This window comes from Puma concolor, chromosome C1 (genome assembly GCF_028749965.1).
Source record: "Puma concolor isolate L17-30 chromosome C1, mPumCon1.1.hap2, whole genome shotgun sequence".
NCBI classification, from domain to species: Eukaryota; Metazoa; Chordata; class Mammalia; order Carnivora; family Felidae; genus Puma; species Puma concolor.
In genome coordinates, this window is record NC_141674.1 from 196,277,088 (window position 1) to 196,292,813 (window position 15,726).

At 37.8% G+C, this 15,726-nt stretch overlaps 1 protein-coding gene across 7 annotated transcripts in view; it reads left to right on the forward strand.

Annotated features, from left to right (window-relative positions):
- The window catches only part of UNC80 (unc-80 subunit of NALCN channel complex), a 228,938-nt gene that overhangs the window by 40,504 nt on the left and 172,708 nt on the right, over nt 1-15,726 (forward strand). For 4 of the 7 annotated variants that reach the window (XM_025933443.2, XM_086719514.1, XM_086719515.1 and 1 more), the window contains exons 8-13: nt 3,971-4,232; nt 5,360-5,494; nt 7,470-7,686; nt 8,320-8,460; nt 9,469-9,737; nt 10,823-11,200. In XM_025933443.2, the coding sequence (XP_025789228.1) occupies nt 3,971-4,232; nt 5,360-5,494; nt 7,470-7,686; nt 8,320-8,460; nt 9,469-9,737; nt 10,823-11,200 (1,402 nt within the window). Of the gene's footprint in view, nt 1-3,970; nt 4,233-5,359; nt 5,495-7,469; nt 7,687-8,319; nt 8,497-9,468; nt 9,738-10,822; nt 11,201-15,726 lie in introns of all 7 variants that reach the window. The other 3 variants (XM_086719512.1, XM_086719513.1, XM_086719516.1) reach the window with 1 other exon arrangement.

Below are 15,726 nucleotides of genomic sequence, written 5' to 3' on the forward strand. Positions count from 1 at the left end.
ATAGATTGTTAGGGGCAGGGATGCAAATCTTTAAAATATTGAGAATTTATCCTAATAAGAACAGTTTGTCTCTGTTTACTAAGGCTTAAAAAAACAAAAAAACCCAGCTGTTCTACAGTATTGTTTGTGGTGGTCTCCAAGTGCCCTCATTTCCTTTATTATCATTCGGTTTTAGTAAGGGGGTGATGTTTCAGGCTAAAATGTGATAGAGCTCGTGCAATCTTTCCTAGTTTACCCTGGTAGTGGTCGTTTTTTCAAGTCACATAGAATGATGATCAAATTTATATTGAAAGCTAGATATTTCCTACCTACTACTGATACCAGTTGGTATTAAATTGACATTTCTGTCCACTACATTTTGGAATAGATGTTTATTTTCAGCTTGTTGGGTCAAATTTTCTTTACATTTGAACATACTAAGTTATATTGTCAGTTTTATTCCTCATCATTTTCTCCTCAACCCTTGGCATTTACCTATTTGCTGTGATTTTGGATGGGTTTCTTTTTTTTCTTTCCATTTTCAAAATGTGTCTTGCTTGTATGTACAAAATCCTTTCATTTCTCCGTCTCTGTCTTGAGCCCACTTCTAAAATTTATTAATTCATTCAAATAAATGGAGAGAGGCACTAATGAAGTAAACAGCATAATTTCAAGTTATGCTACATACTATGAAGCAAATTAGAACAAGGCAAAGAGGTGAATGGTGGCATAGGGAGGCCACTCTACATAGTGGTTGAAGAAGACCTCTCTGAGGGTATGACATTAGAACCGAGCCCAGGTAAAGCCTAGGCATTGAGGGTAGAAATTTCCACATGGAAAAAAACTCTGAAGCCAGCACAAGCTTGATGAATTCAAGAGTAGTAAGAAGGCCAATGTGGCTGAAGCACAGCTACCAGATGTATCAGGATTGGTCCAATCAGAAGAGAGAAACCAAACAGTAATTTGAACAGGGCAAGTTTAATATAGGGAATTATTAAGTATATCAGGATTAGAGTATTGGAGTAGTGAGGGACTGGCTAATAAATAAGGAGAACTCTAAAGAATATAGGAATAGCATATATAATGGAGCAGTCACCAGCTTTAGGCATCAGGCCAACACCAAGCAGAGACCTTTTTCTCCTCAGGATTGAGATTCTGACCCTCTTACGGAGGACAAAGTTACGCCTTACTGGATGGCAGAGAAATCACTATGGTACTGCACCAGGGGAACTTGTTGGAAATCTGCCCCCTGGAACTTGTCAGAAATCCAACTTTCTGGGTTTCTAGGCAATGCTGTTCATGGGAAGGTGTGTCAGTAGAGGCATTCTGCTACAGAACTTCTAAAGGGAAGTGCTGTGGTTGCTGTTGGCCGCTGGGTGTTACTGGCTATTGGACACTATAGGAGCCGAGCAAAGGAAAAGGTATGAGTGCTATAGAAGCTTGGTGCTAGAAAAAATACCCATTCTGCAGGAGTCATGTGCCACTGCAGGAGCTTAGCACTAGACAACCCACAAACATTACAGGAGACTGATACTGGATAAGCTGGACACACATTGCAGGAATGTGCTGAGAAAGTACACCAGGGCTAGAAAGCAAAATTCTTTCTTCCTGCAGCAGCTTTTCCATTTCCCATACTGGCAAAGCCAAAGGTCATACCAGAAATCAATGGGAAAATATTTAAAGGGCCAGATCCATTTTCACAGAGCAAGAAAAAAAGATGAATTTGGAGCAAAGAGGCAGCAAATAAATAATTGGTACAGCAGGGCAATCATGATAATGAGGTTGGATTCATACACACAGACAGATTATGCATGGCATGTTGACTACTATAAGAAATTTGCATTTTATTTTAAGGATGATTTGAAGACCTATTGGAAGGGTTTGAGGAGAGGAGAGGAGGAACTAGAGAAGAAGCAATGAGACTAGTAGGAAGTAATTACAATAAGCCTAATGTAAGATGTTGGTGTCTATGGAGCTGATGAGAAGTGGTTGGAAGGAGAATCTATGGCGCTTTCCGATGGATTGAAAGCTGACATGCAGTTGATGCTCAAAGAGTATTCTAGCTCCCTAGAAAAAGGATGAACTCTAACGTAACATATATGGGAACTTAGCGGATTGTAGAAAGCTTCTCTTTATATGACTGCCAACTCAGTTAAATAGTTAGTATTGTAGTACCTCATTGTGGTTGAGTTTTAACTCATATTTAGTTTGCTACTTATCAATCAAAATACTCAAGATTAGACTACAAGACACCATTGACATTCAAAACCACTGTGTATGTAGGCAGTTGTCCCTCAACAGGCCAGACAATGCTACTAATGAGAGTAAAAATAGCCAAGAGCGATGTGTCCTTTCGGGAAGTGCAAAGACTATGAAACTGTCCCCCAGGGCACCAGACCTTGTCTGGGTTTGTATATTTGAACTTTTTACTGCAATTCATGGTAAGAAATCCATTTTATGTCAAGACTAATGACAATGTGTGAAGTGAAACAAGTTTCGCTAAACATACAAATCCTTATTCCATTTGTTGCATTCTTTTTTTTTTTTTTAATTTTTTTTTTCCAACGTTTATTTATTTTTGGGACAGAGAGAGACAGAGCATGAACGGGGGAGGGGCAGAGAGAAAGGGAGACACAGAATCGGAAACAGGCTCCAGGCTCCGAGCCATCAGCCCAGAGCCTGACGCCGGGCTCGAACTCACGGACCGCGAGATCGTGACCCGGCTGAAGTCGGACGCTTAACCGACTGCGCCACTCAGGCGCCCCCATTTGTTGCATTCTAATAGTTTTTATTCTAGTTAACATTTCAAGAGTAGTCATATACTTTTGCATTAATTTCTTGAACCAATAATGAGCCATAACCTTTAGTTCAAAAATATAGGTCTGGGAAGTTTAGGAAAATTTCTCCTCACTTCTCAGTGGCTACATTTTTTGCTGAAGCTCTTCATTTGTGAGTAGTGCTACACTACACACCCGTGCTAGTTTGTAGCAGGGTACAAAAATTTCCCTTTTGCATCACCTAACTCAGGAAGAAACTGTGCTTGGGGGTTAAGTTTACATTTTAGTTTTAAGGTTCCATTTTGGATTCCAGAATTTCTAAGTTTATAATGTATCATTTATTGTCTGCCATTCACTGGACCATCTGTTCCTCAAGACTAAGAAGTTAAACTTACTTATCTTCACATCCCCTAAGATACCTAAGATGATGTATTCTACTGAGTAATTAAATAAACTTACCTTATAGCGTAATTAAATTGAACACTAAATCATGACTATCGCATGTGTTTAAATTGAATAACAGAATTTCAGAACCTTGAGATTTTTTAAAATTAGTTTTGCTATTTATATGAACATATAGCTTTATAACTTTCAAAATGATTTCAAAATTTTGAAAATTTTGAAAATTTTCTTCATAATGTAACTTTTGCTTGTTTAGTACTTTGCAGTTTTCTTGTTTTTTTTTTTACATACTATTATCACAATTGATATTAAAATAGCCCAATAAAGTACACAAATATTCCCATTTCTATAAGGAAAAAAAAAACCTGGTAGCATAGTATAATCCTCAGTCTGAATCTCATCTCTTTCTATAGACTCTCCTCATTGCCCATCACCCAAATAACTCACCAACTATACCAATTACTTATTCTCCTCCACCTACCCAAAACTCATGATTTTTTTTAGCTCCATACTTTTGTAGGCATTGTCCCCCCTGACTGAAATGCTGATCTACCCTCCTGCCTCATCCTCAACTTTGCCTAGCTAAGTCCAACCTATCTTTCAAAACTCTTTCTAACCTCTCTACTTACAGAAGTATCTAGCAAAAGTGAAATTAGTAAGACTAGTTGGGAGGATATTAGAGCAAACCAGACAAAAGTTAAGTGAATAAATAAGGAAACAAATGAGAAAAGAAGACCTATAAGCCATGTTGTGTCACCCCTTGGAATGTTTGGCTTCCAATATAATCGTCTTCTTTCTGTCCTTGGAAACAGAGCCTCTCTCGTGATACCTCCATGCCAAAGGTCCCGCTATGCCACTTACTTTGACGTTGCTGTTCTTCGCTGCCTACTCCAGCCTCATTGGTCTGAGGAAGGTACTCAGTGGTCTCTGATGTACTATCTACAAAGGCTGCGGCACATGTTGGAAGAGAAGCCAGAAAAGCCCCCAGAACCAGATATTCCTCTCCTGCCCAGACCCAGGAGCAGCTCGATGGTAGCAGCAGCTCCCTCACTAGTGAACACCCACAAAACCCAAGTAAGAGAAACTCAGTCCATTGTCTTTTGAATCACCAATTTTGGCCATAACAGATTCTCTTTTTCTTCCATTCATCCATCTCTTATTTATTCCAGTGCTCACTATTTTGTTGGTGGCTTACTCTAATGAAATTGCCCTTTCCCTTCTATCTTTTACTAGACCCTTTTGCTTCTTTTTAGTATCGAATTTACTGTTCAAAAAAAAAAATGGTATCTAAATGCCTCTTGTACACACTAATCTAGAGTTAAGACTCTGATGATCCAGAATAATGGGAAATTGGGCCTTCCAGCTTCCTGAAGTACTAGTTAATAGATAGCTCTCACATATAACTGTTAATTACTGGTATCATGAAATATGACATTCACGTTATGTGGAACATGGTTTAACTTTTTGCATAGATCAGAATTTTTCAGCACCTCAATATCATAATTAGAAATATTGCTTTTTGATATATAGTCTTGCTCTTCATTATAGATGTTTGAAAAAAATAAACTGTATGCTGATTTGATGACATCCCCCTGAAAATCACTCTTTGGTAAATAAATGTGTTAATAGCAACTTGAACACTTTTTCTTTCCCTCTTTCTCATTGATACCATGTATGTTGAATATGTAGAGAAAAAAGGTGTAATTTGCAGTGTGTTCCAGTTGTTTGGTTTAATTAAATATGAATTGGCTATGTCTGAAAAAGTCTACATATTCTGAAAATAAACATGAACAATCTAAGAGTATAAAGGGGGGATACTCCATTTTAGTAGTAGATGACTCTGCTCAAAGTAAAAATCTCCTTTGGTGAATCATTAAACAGAAAAACTTTTTTTAATAAATAAAAATGAGATACCTGTCTCCTCCCTATTTTCTTAGCTTTCCTGAATCTGGATCCTCATGTCTCACTGTTGAAAACTCCAAACAGAAGTTACAAAATATATGATGTTTCTCCTCAGTAGCAGGATATGGATTCTAAAAGTCTGGACGCACAAGTTAAATACTTCATAGATATCAAAACAGAAGGCTTACCCCTCATAAAAATAGGACATAGAAAATGTCAATTTTCTTGTCAATAAGAAAAGTCTTTGGGTTTAAAGCCCTAAACCCTGATCATGAAGTCTACCTTTATTTCCCGTTAAGGATCTCACCATGAAGTGTAATGAAGAGGAAAAATCTCTTAGCCCTGAGGCATTTTCTAAGGTTTCGTTGACTAATTTACGTAGATCTGCAGTTCCAGATCTTTCTTCAGACCTTGGCATGAACATTTTTAAGAAGGTGAGTCAAATCACTTATGCCCTTTGATATTTTGGTGATTGAAATATAAATCAGCATGACATGAGGTACTTCTGATCATGCTGCAGAATAAGGTGCGCTGGGAATGGAACCTTGAGAAGAGAGGTCAGCCCCCAGTTATAACATGGCTTACAGCATGACCTTGTGTAAGTCCCTCTGTGTTTGGGAATGTTTGCCATTCTAAATGCTACCAAGCTTAATCCTGATGACATGTATAGAGGGCTTTTAGTAGTGTGGTGGTGGAGGTAGTCGTGGTAGCCATGATGGCAACTTAGGTTTCTATGATTCATCTCATTTCATCAAGCATTTTATATAACTGGTTCTCACTTAATCCAATGAGATCCTCATTTATCACATTTTTCACCTAAGAAACTGAGTCTTACTGAAGTTCTTAGAGTGATTTAATCATCCTGGAACATTTATTCTTGAAGTCATCTCCATTTTAAAGACAACAAACAAACCAAACTCTTAATAAAGTAGCAAATCCTTACAGCAGATCACTAGATTTTCTACCTTCACAACTTGTTATAAGTCATAGCATAGGTTTCCATTCAATAAGCATTTTTTAACCATCCACTAGAATTCTAAAGATGAGAAATTAAAGGACGAGTGTGCACTTGGGAGTTAGCTAATTCTCACTAGTGAGTTCAAATTCTCACTCTGCCACTGTCAACCTGTGTGATACTGTGTATCAGTTTCTTCATTTGAAATTTGGGTATATAATATACTTACCTCAAAAGGTTATGAGGATTAAGTAAGATAATTCACATTAAGGTCCTTACTGTGCCTGGCACTTTGTAAGTATTCAATAAATGTTGACTATTCTCAAAAAAGAAAGGAAGGAACCGAGCCTTAGAAATTTTGGTAGTCCATGAAAGCTTGAGTCCAAACTCAAAACTAGGTGTTCAAGCTAAATAGTTCATGCTCTTATGAATCCATCCTTCCACCTCTCTTTTTGTAAGTATATGGAGCTAATGAGATAGAAAATAATATGTATAGAATAATGTATGTGCAGTAGCTTTATTTTCCAATTTTCAAAATAATCAGTTCAATTGTGTTCATGGAAGACAGAACATTTATTATTAACTTATCTATAAGCTCAGAGTGTTGCTAAGCAAGCAGTCATGTCTACTTCATTGTTAATACAATAATAGGCAATGGCTATAGTTTTTCTAAAAACATTGATCATCAGGGGAATAAGTTTTCAGTACTGACTGCACATAAGAATCTCTGGGGAGCCATTAAAAATTCATGTGCCCAGGCCTGAACTCAAGCCAATTAGGTCATAATTGCTGAAGGTTAGGCCCAGACATTGGTATATTTTAAATGCTTCCCAAGAATTCTGAGCTCTTATTTATACTGGGTTTTAAAGTTGTTTGGTAGGAATAATGGGTTTATACCAATTCATGCTGTGTGTCTTTTTTAACTCTCCTTATGAACAGTGGCACACATTTGAAGTTGTCTGGCCAGAACCGTTGATCTCAATCCTGAAAAATGGAACAGAAAATACTGGCTGATCTAAGTGGTGACTTAGGGATCCTATACTCTATGTCAGTGGTCCTCAAATTTTAGCATGTATCATAATTACCTACAAGGCTTATCAAAACCCACATCACTAGGTCTTATCTTCTATGTTTCTGATGTACTATGAACCTGAGAATTTGTACTTATAACAGTTTCCCAGTTGATCCTGATGCTGCTGGTCCAGGTACAAGCCAACCAAGCAGAAAGATATGTTGTCTTTTTGCTTTTGCTTTTGCTTTTGCTTTGTTTCCTTCACTCTTTCAATGCATTGTGGAAATGTCACCCATCTCTATCAGATGATACTCAGTGACTTTCTGAGTCTCTTCTTCCTGGAACATTCCTGTAATTTACTGTAGATTGTAGAGCCCTTTGGGAAGCAAACTATCACTTTTCCTTTGCCCTGTGCCTAACCCTTAACCTCTCATCCTCATAGTTCAAGAGCCGCAAAGAAGACCGAGAGAGGAAAGGCTCCATCCCATTCCACCACACAGGAAAGAGGAGGCCTCGAAGAATGGGAGTGCCATTCCTGCTTCATGAAGACCACTTGGATGTGTTCCCCACCCGAAGCACATTCTCCTTCGGAAGTTTCCCTGGGCTTGGAGAAGACAGGCGAGGCATTGAAAAAGGAGGCTGGCAAACCACCATTTTAGGTGACCACAAGGACTTTCCAAAGTAGGGCAGAGCTTGAGTGACCTGTTTAGAAATCTGGATCTAGGGCTCCCGGGCAAATCTGCATCTTTCTTGAACAGTTTAGTCAAGAAATGTGGGCCCAGATGCTAGCTTCCTAGTACCAAAGGAATGCAGGTAATTTAATTAAATATGGAAAAACCCTGTATAATTAGGTAATGGCCCTATTTCTTACATACTCTAGATGTGGAAATATGGCCTTAAAGGGTCTTGTGCATTAACTTCATTGTGAATCCAAAGGCAGACTTTAATTTGGATATTAGAAAAGGGAAATGTAAAGAAAAGAAAAAGATTCTTTTTTCTTTCTGAATGACATATTCAGAAAGCCAGCTCAAAATCAGGAGCCAGAAGCTAGCTGGAACTCCACATATGGTTTCTGACATTTGGCTTAGATTGGGGCTGATCTTATGACAGGCAGCTTCATGAATCATCTTGACCCTGACTATCCCCAGGACTAGTCTCATTCCTACTATCTGACTGTGCCTCATACACTTCCCAATGTCCCTTTACTCTCACTGCCATCCTTTGGTAAAACAACATCTTGGCAGAGGATCTTCCATTTTCAAACCCTCTTGTGGTGCTCTTGTCCATCTCAGGGAAATTTACCCGGCGGGGCAGTTCGGATGCAGCCACGGAGATGGAGAGCCTGAGTGCCAGGCACTCACACTCCCATCACACCCTGGTGAGTGACCAGCCAGATCACTCCAACAGCCATGGAGAAAACACTGTCAAGGAAGGTGGGTCGGAAGGCGCACCTGCAGGCGGGAGTTCAGGTTCCTTTTCCTGTTTCCTGTTTTTACTCCATGTTTCATTTTCATTGTAATCTGGTTCCTTACACTTTTTGAAAATTTGCATTCATGTATTACATTGCTTGGTAATTTACTAGTGAGCCGTTGTTAGGATTTCCTTAGTAACAAAGCTACTCGATGGCATACTGCAAGCACCATGCGTCTCAGAGGGAAAGCAAGCCATGCATATTTGTTTTCAAAAGGTCATAGACCCACAGGGCTAGAAGAGACTTGGAAGACAATTATATGCATTACTTGGACACCCTGTATGATGTCCCTTTAAAGGACTTGCCCACTTTCAATGTGAAGAAAGTCACTGCCTTCCAGGGCCACCGATTCCTTCCTCAGACAGCTACGATTTTAAATAAGTGCCTTATGTGCTTTGTGTGGAGAAAACATGTGTGTCTGGGTGGAATCTAAAATGGGTTCTTAATCTGTACTCTTAACCTATGAGCATAATTTGAGCTCTCTTTTCCCAGGAGTATATTTCAAGTATTTGATGATACCAGTTAGTTACCACCACAAATTTATGTTCTATTACTTTTAAGCAAAAAAAAAAGAATCCTTCTTATTTGTTGCTTAAATATGCTAGATAAAACCAAATATTTTACCAGCCACAAACTTGGGGAGAAATACTTCAACTAAACTAGTTTAACTTTATCAGTAGGATCTGCCATTTAATAGTGGGCAAAATCCACCTGTTAAACAAAAGTTAAATTCTAGCCTGAGTCTTAAGGAAGCCAGTTGGAAGTCATATTTTCTATAACCTTCATTCGGATATTACATGGCCTTAACACTTGAGGCAATTCCATGAGAATTGAGAATAGCTTTGAGACTATAAGTCAAATATCTACAAAAGCTTCAGCTGTGATTGTTGTCATGATAATAAAACTGTCTGACATGATAGTGTGGCAAGTTAATATGGGGAAAACTAAGACATTGCTTTCTTTCTATTAGTGCAATCCCAGATCTCCACTATTACAGTTGCAACCTTCAATACCACATTGGCATCATTCAACGTAGGCTATGCAGACTTTTTCAGTGAGCATATGAGGAAGCTCTGCAACCAGGTGCCTATCCCAGAGATGCCACATGAACCCTTGGCATGTGCAAACCTGCCTCGAAGCCTCACAGACTCCTGCATAAACTACAGCTACTTAGAGGACACGGAACATATCGATGGGACCAATAACTTTGTCCACAAGAATGGCATGCTTGATCTTTCTGTAAGAAGAAAGAATTTTTCTTACCAAAGCTTGGAAGATAATGGCTCTTTGATCCAGTTTTTATAAGGCTGGGTAAAATGGGTATATAGATTCTTAGAAATGTTGAATCTTAAAATGAAAAAGCTACCCATATACAAAATTTCACAAATATGTCAACCATCGTAGATGTATCTTTCCCCTTTTTTTTCCAAGAATTACATTAGGTGTGATCTGATCTCAGAATATTTTTATAATCCAAAAGAATTAGCGAATCCTGAATATGTATATATAAATATACATAAATGTGTGCGTGCTAAGTCCTTTATAAAAAGTTCTCAGTTTATTTTCTTTTCTTGTATAAGCAACATGATTCCAAACCTCCCACATAGCAAGGGAATATGAATAGAAGTCCATTAAAAGATTTAAACTTGCATTCTCAGGAATGCCTGTCTTGATTATAGTTATTACCAAATGAAAGGGTTGTTATATTTTACAATTATACTTCACAAAATGTTTTATTTCACATTAGGGAACTGGATCAGCAAATAATTTAAAATATTAAAATCAATGAAAGGACATAATTTAAACATGCAAATATTTTGCATTTAAAATTGAAGTGTAAATAATGATACAATTGTGAATACATAAATGTTCCCCTATTATGGAGATATGGAAATTATTGTTCTTTATCCACTATTGACATAAAGTGAAAGGCAGAGGATTAAAGCACTTTGGTGTAAAAAATCAGTTGAGCAAGTTTCCATTTGGACAAAAAATGTCTGCCCCATTAATCACTGTTTTTCAGTACCCCTATTAACTGTCTATATGATGGCAAGTTTTGGAATACTTAATGTGAGATAATACAGACATTTTTTTCACACAGACATTTTTAATTCTTTGGGTGACTTATACTTTACGTTAAACACGTACACAAGGTCCCAATACAATGTAGATAGGAACATCTGAGAATTAACTGAATTATTTATGCTTAAGTGCTTAGAACAGCCTAAAGGAAATGATTAAACAGAATAACCAAATCTGTGTACCAAGGTGTAGGTAGCTCATGTAAATTAATCATCCTCTGTTTATCTTTGTCTTCCCCCCAGGTTGTTCTGAAGGCTGTTTATCTTGTCCTTAACCATGACATCAGTTCTCGTATCTGTGATGTGGCACTAAACATTGTAGAATGCTTGCTTCAGCTTGGTGTGGTGCCTTGTGTAGAAAAGAACAGAAAGAAGAGTGAAAACAAGGAAAATGAGGCTATGGAAAAAAGAGCAAGTGAGGGAACTTTCCAGTTCAAAGGAGTATCTGGAAGTTCACCCTGTGGATTCGGGGGCCCTTCGGTTAGTGGAGCTGGAGATGGTGGAGGAGAAGAAGGAGGAGGTGGAGGCGGAAGAGGTGATGGAGGTGATGGAGGTGATGGAGGAGGAGGTGGAGGAGGTGGAGGTGGACCTTATGAGAAGAATGAGAAGAACCAAGAGAAGGTATGAATGAACCACCTTCTGTGTTCTCATGAAATGTTGCCCCTAATTTCTTTCCAGTGCCTGCTTGCCAGCAATTAGTTGACTCAGTCACAATTAGTCACTAAAACAAGAAAGTCACTAAAACTAGAAATCACTTCATTGAGTTTTCACCAGGCATTAGTAGAAACAGTTACATGAAACTGTATTCTCAGTTCAAAAACTGTATTGTCAATTCAAAGACCAATTCAAGCAGTGTTAGAGCTAATTCCCTGGTCATGTCATTTCTGCAAGAGAGTATCTACATTACCATAATTCTCAGTCTGCCACCAACGATTGTCTCTTTCTAGTTTTCCAGGGTCTGACCTAATTGAGCAATGTTTTCTTCTCAGACTACCATAGCAAAATATCACAGATTGGGCAGATTAAACAAAAGAAGTTTACTTCTCATACTTCTGGAGGCTAGGAACTCCAAGATGAAGGTGCTAACAAGGTTTCTGAAGTTTTTTTTCTTGGATTGTAAGTGGTTGCTGTCTTGTTATGTGCTCACATAGCCCCTTTTTACTGTATTCTCTCTCTCTTACACACACACACACACACACACACACACACACACACACACACCCCACCCACAGAAAGAGAGCAAGAGTGACTCCTCTGTTGTCTCTTTTTATAGGGCACTGATCTTGGGGTGCCTAGATGGTTCAGGCAGTTGAGTGGGCAACTTCATTTCAGCTCAGGTCATGATTCCAGGGTTGTAGGATTGAGCCTTATGTCAGACTCTGTGCTGAGCATGGAGCCTGCTTGGGATTCTCTCTCTCTCTCTCTCTCTCTCTCTCTGCCCCTCTCCCCTGCTCAAGTGCTCGCTCTCTCTCTCTCTCTCTCTCAAAAGTTTTTTTTAAATAAAAAAAAAAATAAGGGCACTTATCAGACCAGGGCCCCACTCTCATGATGTCCACATCTAATCCTAATTACCTCCCGAAGGCCATAATCAAATACCATCCCATTGGGAGACAGGGTTTCAACATATGAATTTGGGGGAAACACAAGCAGTATCATCTTTCCTCATGATGGTGTTTCTTCTCCTGATCTAAGGAACACCTTTTGGGGCAGCCAGTTTCCATCATGGTTGAGGAAGAAAGGGAAGAATTTTGTTCAGTTAATTGGTTGGTTTGTTGGTGTTGGTTTGAAAGACTAGCCTTGGTACTCTCATGTTTTACATCTTATGTTTTTAACTTTCTTATTATTGATTATCCCTGAATTTAATTCCCTTTGCTCTGGCAACACCTCCTTTATGATCTCTGCACTTAATGCCAAGAATTAGTTTTCTCCTTTAATTTGGGTTTTAAATAAGAATTACCATAGCTTAAAATCACATAACTTACACCGATTCCAGTATGAGGTTTTTGTTGGAAAATGCTGTTAACAAATTGAAATCAACAAGACATTTGAATTTCTAACAGGTCACGATGTACATAGCAGGTTGTGTTTACAGGTGTAAGATGACATTGTTCGGAGTTCTACCATCTACACATTATCTAAACTATGAATTGTCCGTTTTTTTTCTTACAGTGTGTCAGGTTTTTACGTCTGAAAAGGTGTTGCCATGCTCCTTCCTCTTTTACAGTTTCTTCTCCATCTCTTTCTAATCCTACTTGGTACATTTTTAATGTGTATTTATCATGTGTGTTTCTGCATCTCATTATCTACTCCTATATTCCCAATATTCTGGGTCTCTGATCCAAATATTCTTTCCCAATATTTGGGTTCCTGAATCATTTCTTTAAGATTTTCTTCTTCTACCCTAATCATAAATATGTGTTTTCCAATTCTAATAGCATCTTCCAGTACTTAAGGTTCTCAGTTTCTTACCTACTCATACATCACTGAGGACAATCCAAAAAGATCCTCATATCTTACTTTTACTAAACTTCTATGTTTTACCTATCAATCTAAGCTGGTACTCAAAGAGATAACAGGTGGTGTTATGTTCATTACAATATTCAAGGGAAAATAGAAAACAATAAAAGGGAGTTGTGAAATTTTAATAGACTTTTATTAGTAAAGCTTAGATAGTCCAACTAAATTGAAGAAGGCTTTGTTATGTATCCTAAGAATTTCTGAATTTCATTATTAGTATTATATTTTTGTTTTTACTTCTAAAATTATATCCAATTAGTATCTTCATCTGATTTCTTATTATAGACCTGAAATTCTCTTGCCAATTTAAATCTAGTTATTATACTAGATACTAAATAATATAAATATTATTTTGACTTAAGTTATCACTCTTGATTAGATGGGATTTTTTGAAGTTAGATTATGTGGGCTCAAACAGCCACCAAAATATCAATGTTTTGTGGTTATGCAAAATAATATTCTTTATAGTAGAAAGAATTTATAAAATAAAACTTAATTATAGGTCAAGTGCATATATTTGTGATTCACAGAGGTCTGTTCTTCCCCAAATCCCTGTTATTTTTGGTGAAATCAGAATTTATCTAGTCTTGTACTCTAGTAATACCAGAAACATGGGGAATTGATTAATTCAGAAAGGAAGATCTAATTTCTATTTCTATATTTGCTACTAATACTGAGAGCCTGAAATGTATCTGTCCTGATTTCTGCCTATAGCTTGAAACATCTTTCTGAATGTCTGCTATAAGAGGAATCTAAATCCTAAGGACATCTGAAGGTCCAAAGAAAATCAAACCTGAATAGATACTTAAAAAGAGCTTTTGGAGCTAGAGATTTTTTTTAAGGAACATATAGTAATCTAAAAATGTATGTAAACCAATCTTCCAAATCAGGCCCTACCCAGGGTGAACTTTTCTGAGGCCAAGAGGGACTGAAATCCAGTGTAAGCTCTGCTCACTGAGCTCTTCACTCAAGGGCTCTATCTACTAAAAGGGCTCATCTTTTTCTGATTCACTTGCCCAGAGGAATGCCTTTTCTAATTTGCACAAAGTTGTCTCAGAGGAAAGCAGTATCCCACACCTACAAATGATAAACATTTTTGTGCTATTATTGTGTGTCTTACATATTTTGACTCATGTTAGCCTCACAGCTGTATGATATAGGTATTATTATGATTCCCATTTTGTAGGGCTCAGAGTGGTTAAGTAGCTGTCCCAAGGTTATGGAGCTAAGATTTGAAGTGAAACTAAAACATTTCTGAATGTCATCTATATATATATATATATATATATAGATAGATAGATAGATAGATAGATAGATAGATATAGATATAGATATAGATATATACACACATATGTATAATATATGTATGTATAATATGTATAATATATATATTTTGTAAATAAATGTTTACTGATAAGTCCAAGTCTTCCATTTGCAACCACCTGATCTATAGAATTCCCAGGAAACACACTAAGATATAGAGATGTGTGTACGGGAAGTTTCATGGGATGTCTTCGCAGGATCAACATCTATGAAGTGTGAAATAAGCAGGATGAGGTAGAGGGAAAAGCTGAACTGTAATATAGTTGTAACAGAGAACTCAGCCCATCACACAGGAAACTCTAAGCAAGGACGGCTCTCCAAAGTAATCTCCAGATGGAGTAAGGGAGCCCACCTTTATACACCCCCATCCACCCACCCACCTTCATTATGCCTTTGACCAGCCATTAGAAGCAGGCTGCTACCAGGAAGAGCTTAAGTGAGGCAACTCTCTTTAGCTAAGAGCAATGTCTGGAGAAGAGCTCAGTGGAGAGCTGTCAGCCATTAACAGGCTCAGAGAATAAATATTCATTCCTGCAGAGGGCATCTCAGTACCACATCCACTACCTGAGCCTGTAGATTGAAAAAGAAGACCAACTGCATAACTTTAGGGAAGGAGAGTCTACCCTACCCAAATTATGGAATATGATGTCCAGATAACTCCACCTCTTTCACATCCTACCCACATTTGAGTACTTTCAACGTGTGACCCCAGCGTTTACATACCAGTCTGATCCACAATCAGAAAAGCCCTTCATAATTTACAGAGCAATGCTTATCCATTATCCATTATTTCCTTTGTTCTGCACAGTAAATTGATGAAATAGAAAGGACAACTATTAGAAACCTTAGGGGTCTTTGGAAATAATTCACAGAAGTCCATTTTTTCTAGAAGCTATGTGCTCCACTAACAACAGGAATTAAATGGGCAAAAGAGAGGATGATGACAGTTATTATTCACCTCAGGAGGGCTTCCTATTTACCTTTGAAGGAAGAAACAAGCTGAATGTTGACAAATTTTGTATTCTCACTTTGCTTAGGCATGAGTATTACAATATAGTAAACATATTATTTTAGAAAATCCCTTAAAAATGCCAGAAGTTGCCATGTGATCTCAAATCTCCAGACTTTGATCAGTTCCAGAAATTTAACAAGAATCCTTGCCTGGTGGTACTATCAGAAGCCTGCTGAAGAGGGTAGCTTCTGGGAAAATCTTTTTGTCTTTATCACTGATAGTCCCCTTTGTCTCTCTCTAGGTGGTTCTGATAGTCTGCCAAGGATACAGAAAGCATGTTTTCTAATCAAGAGGT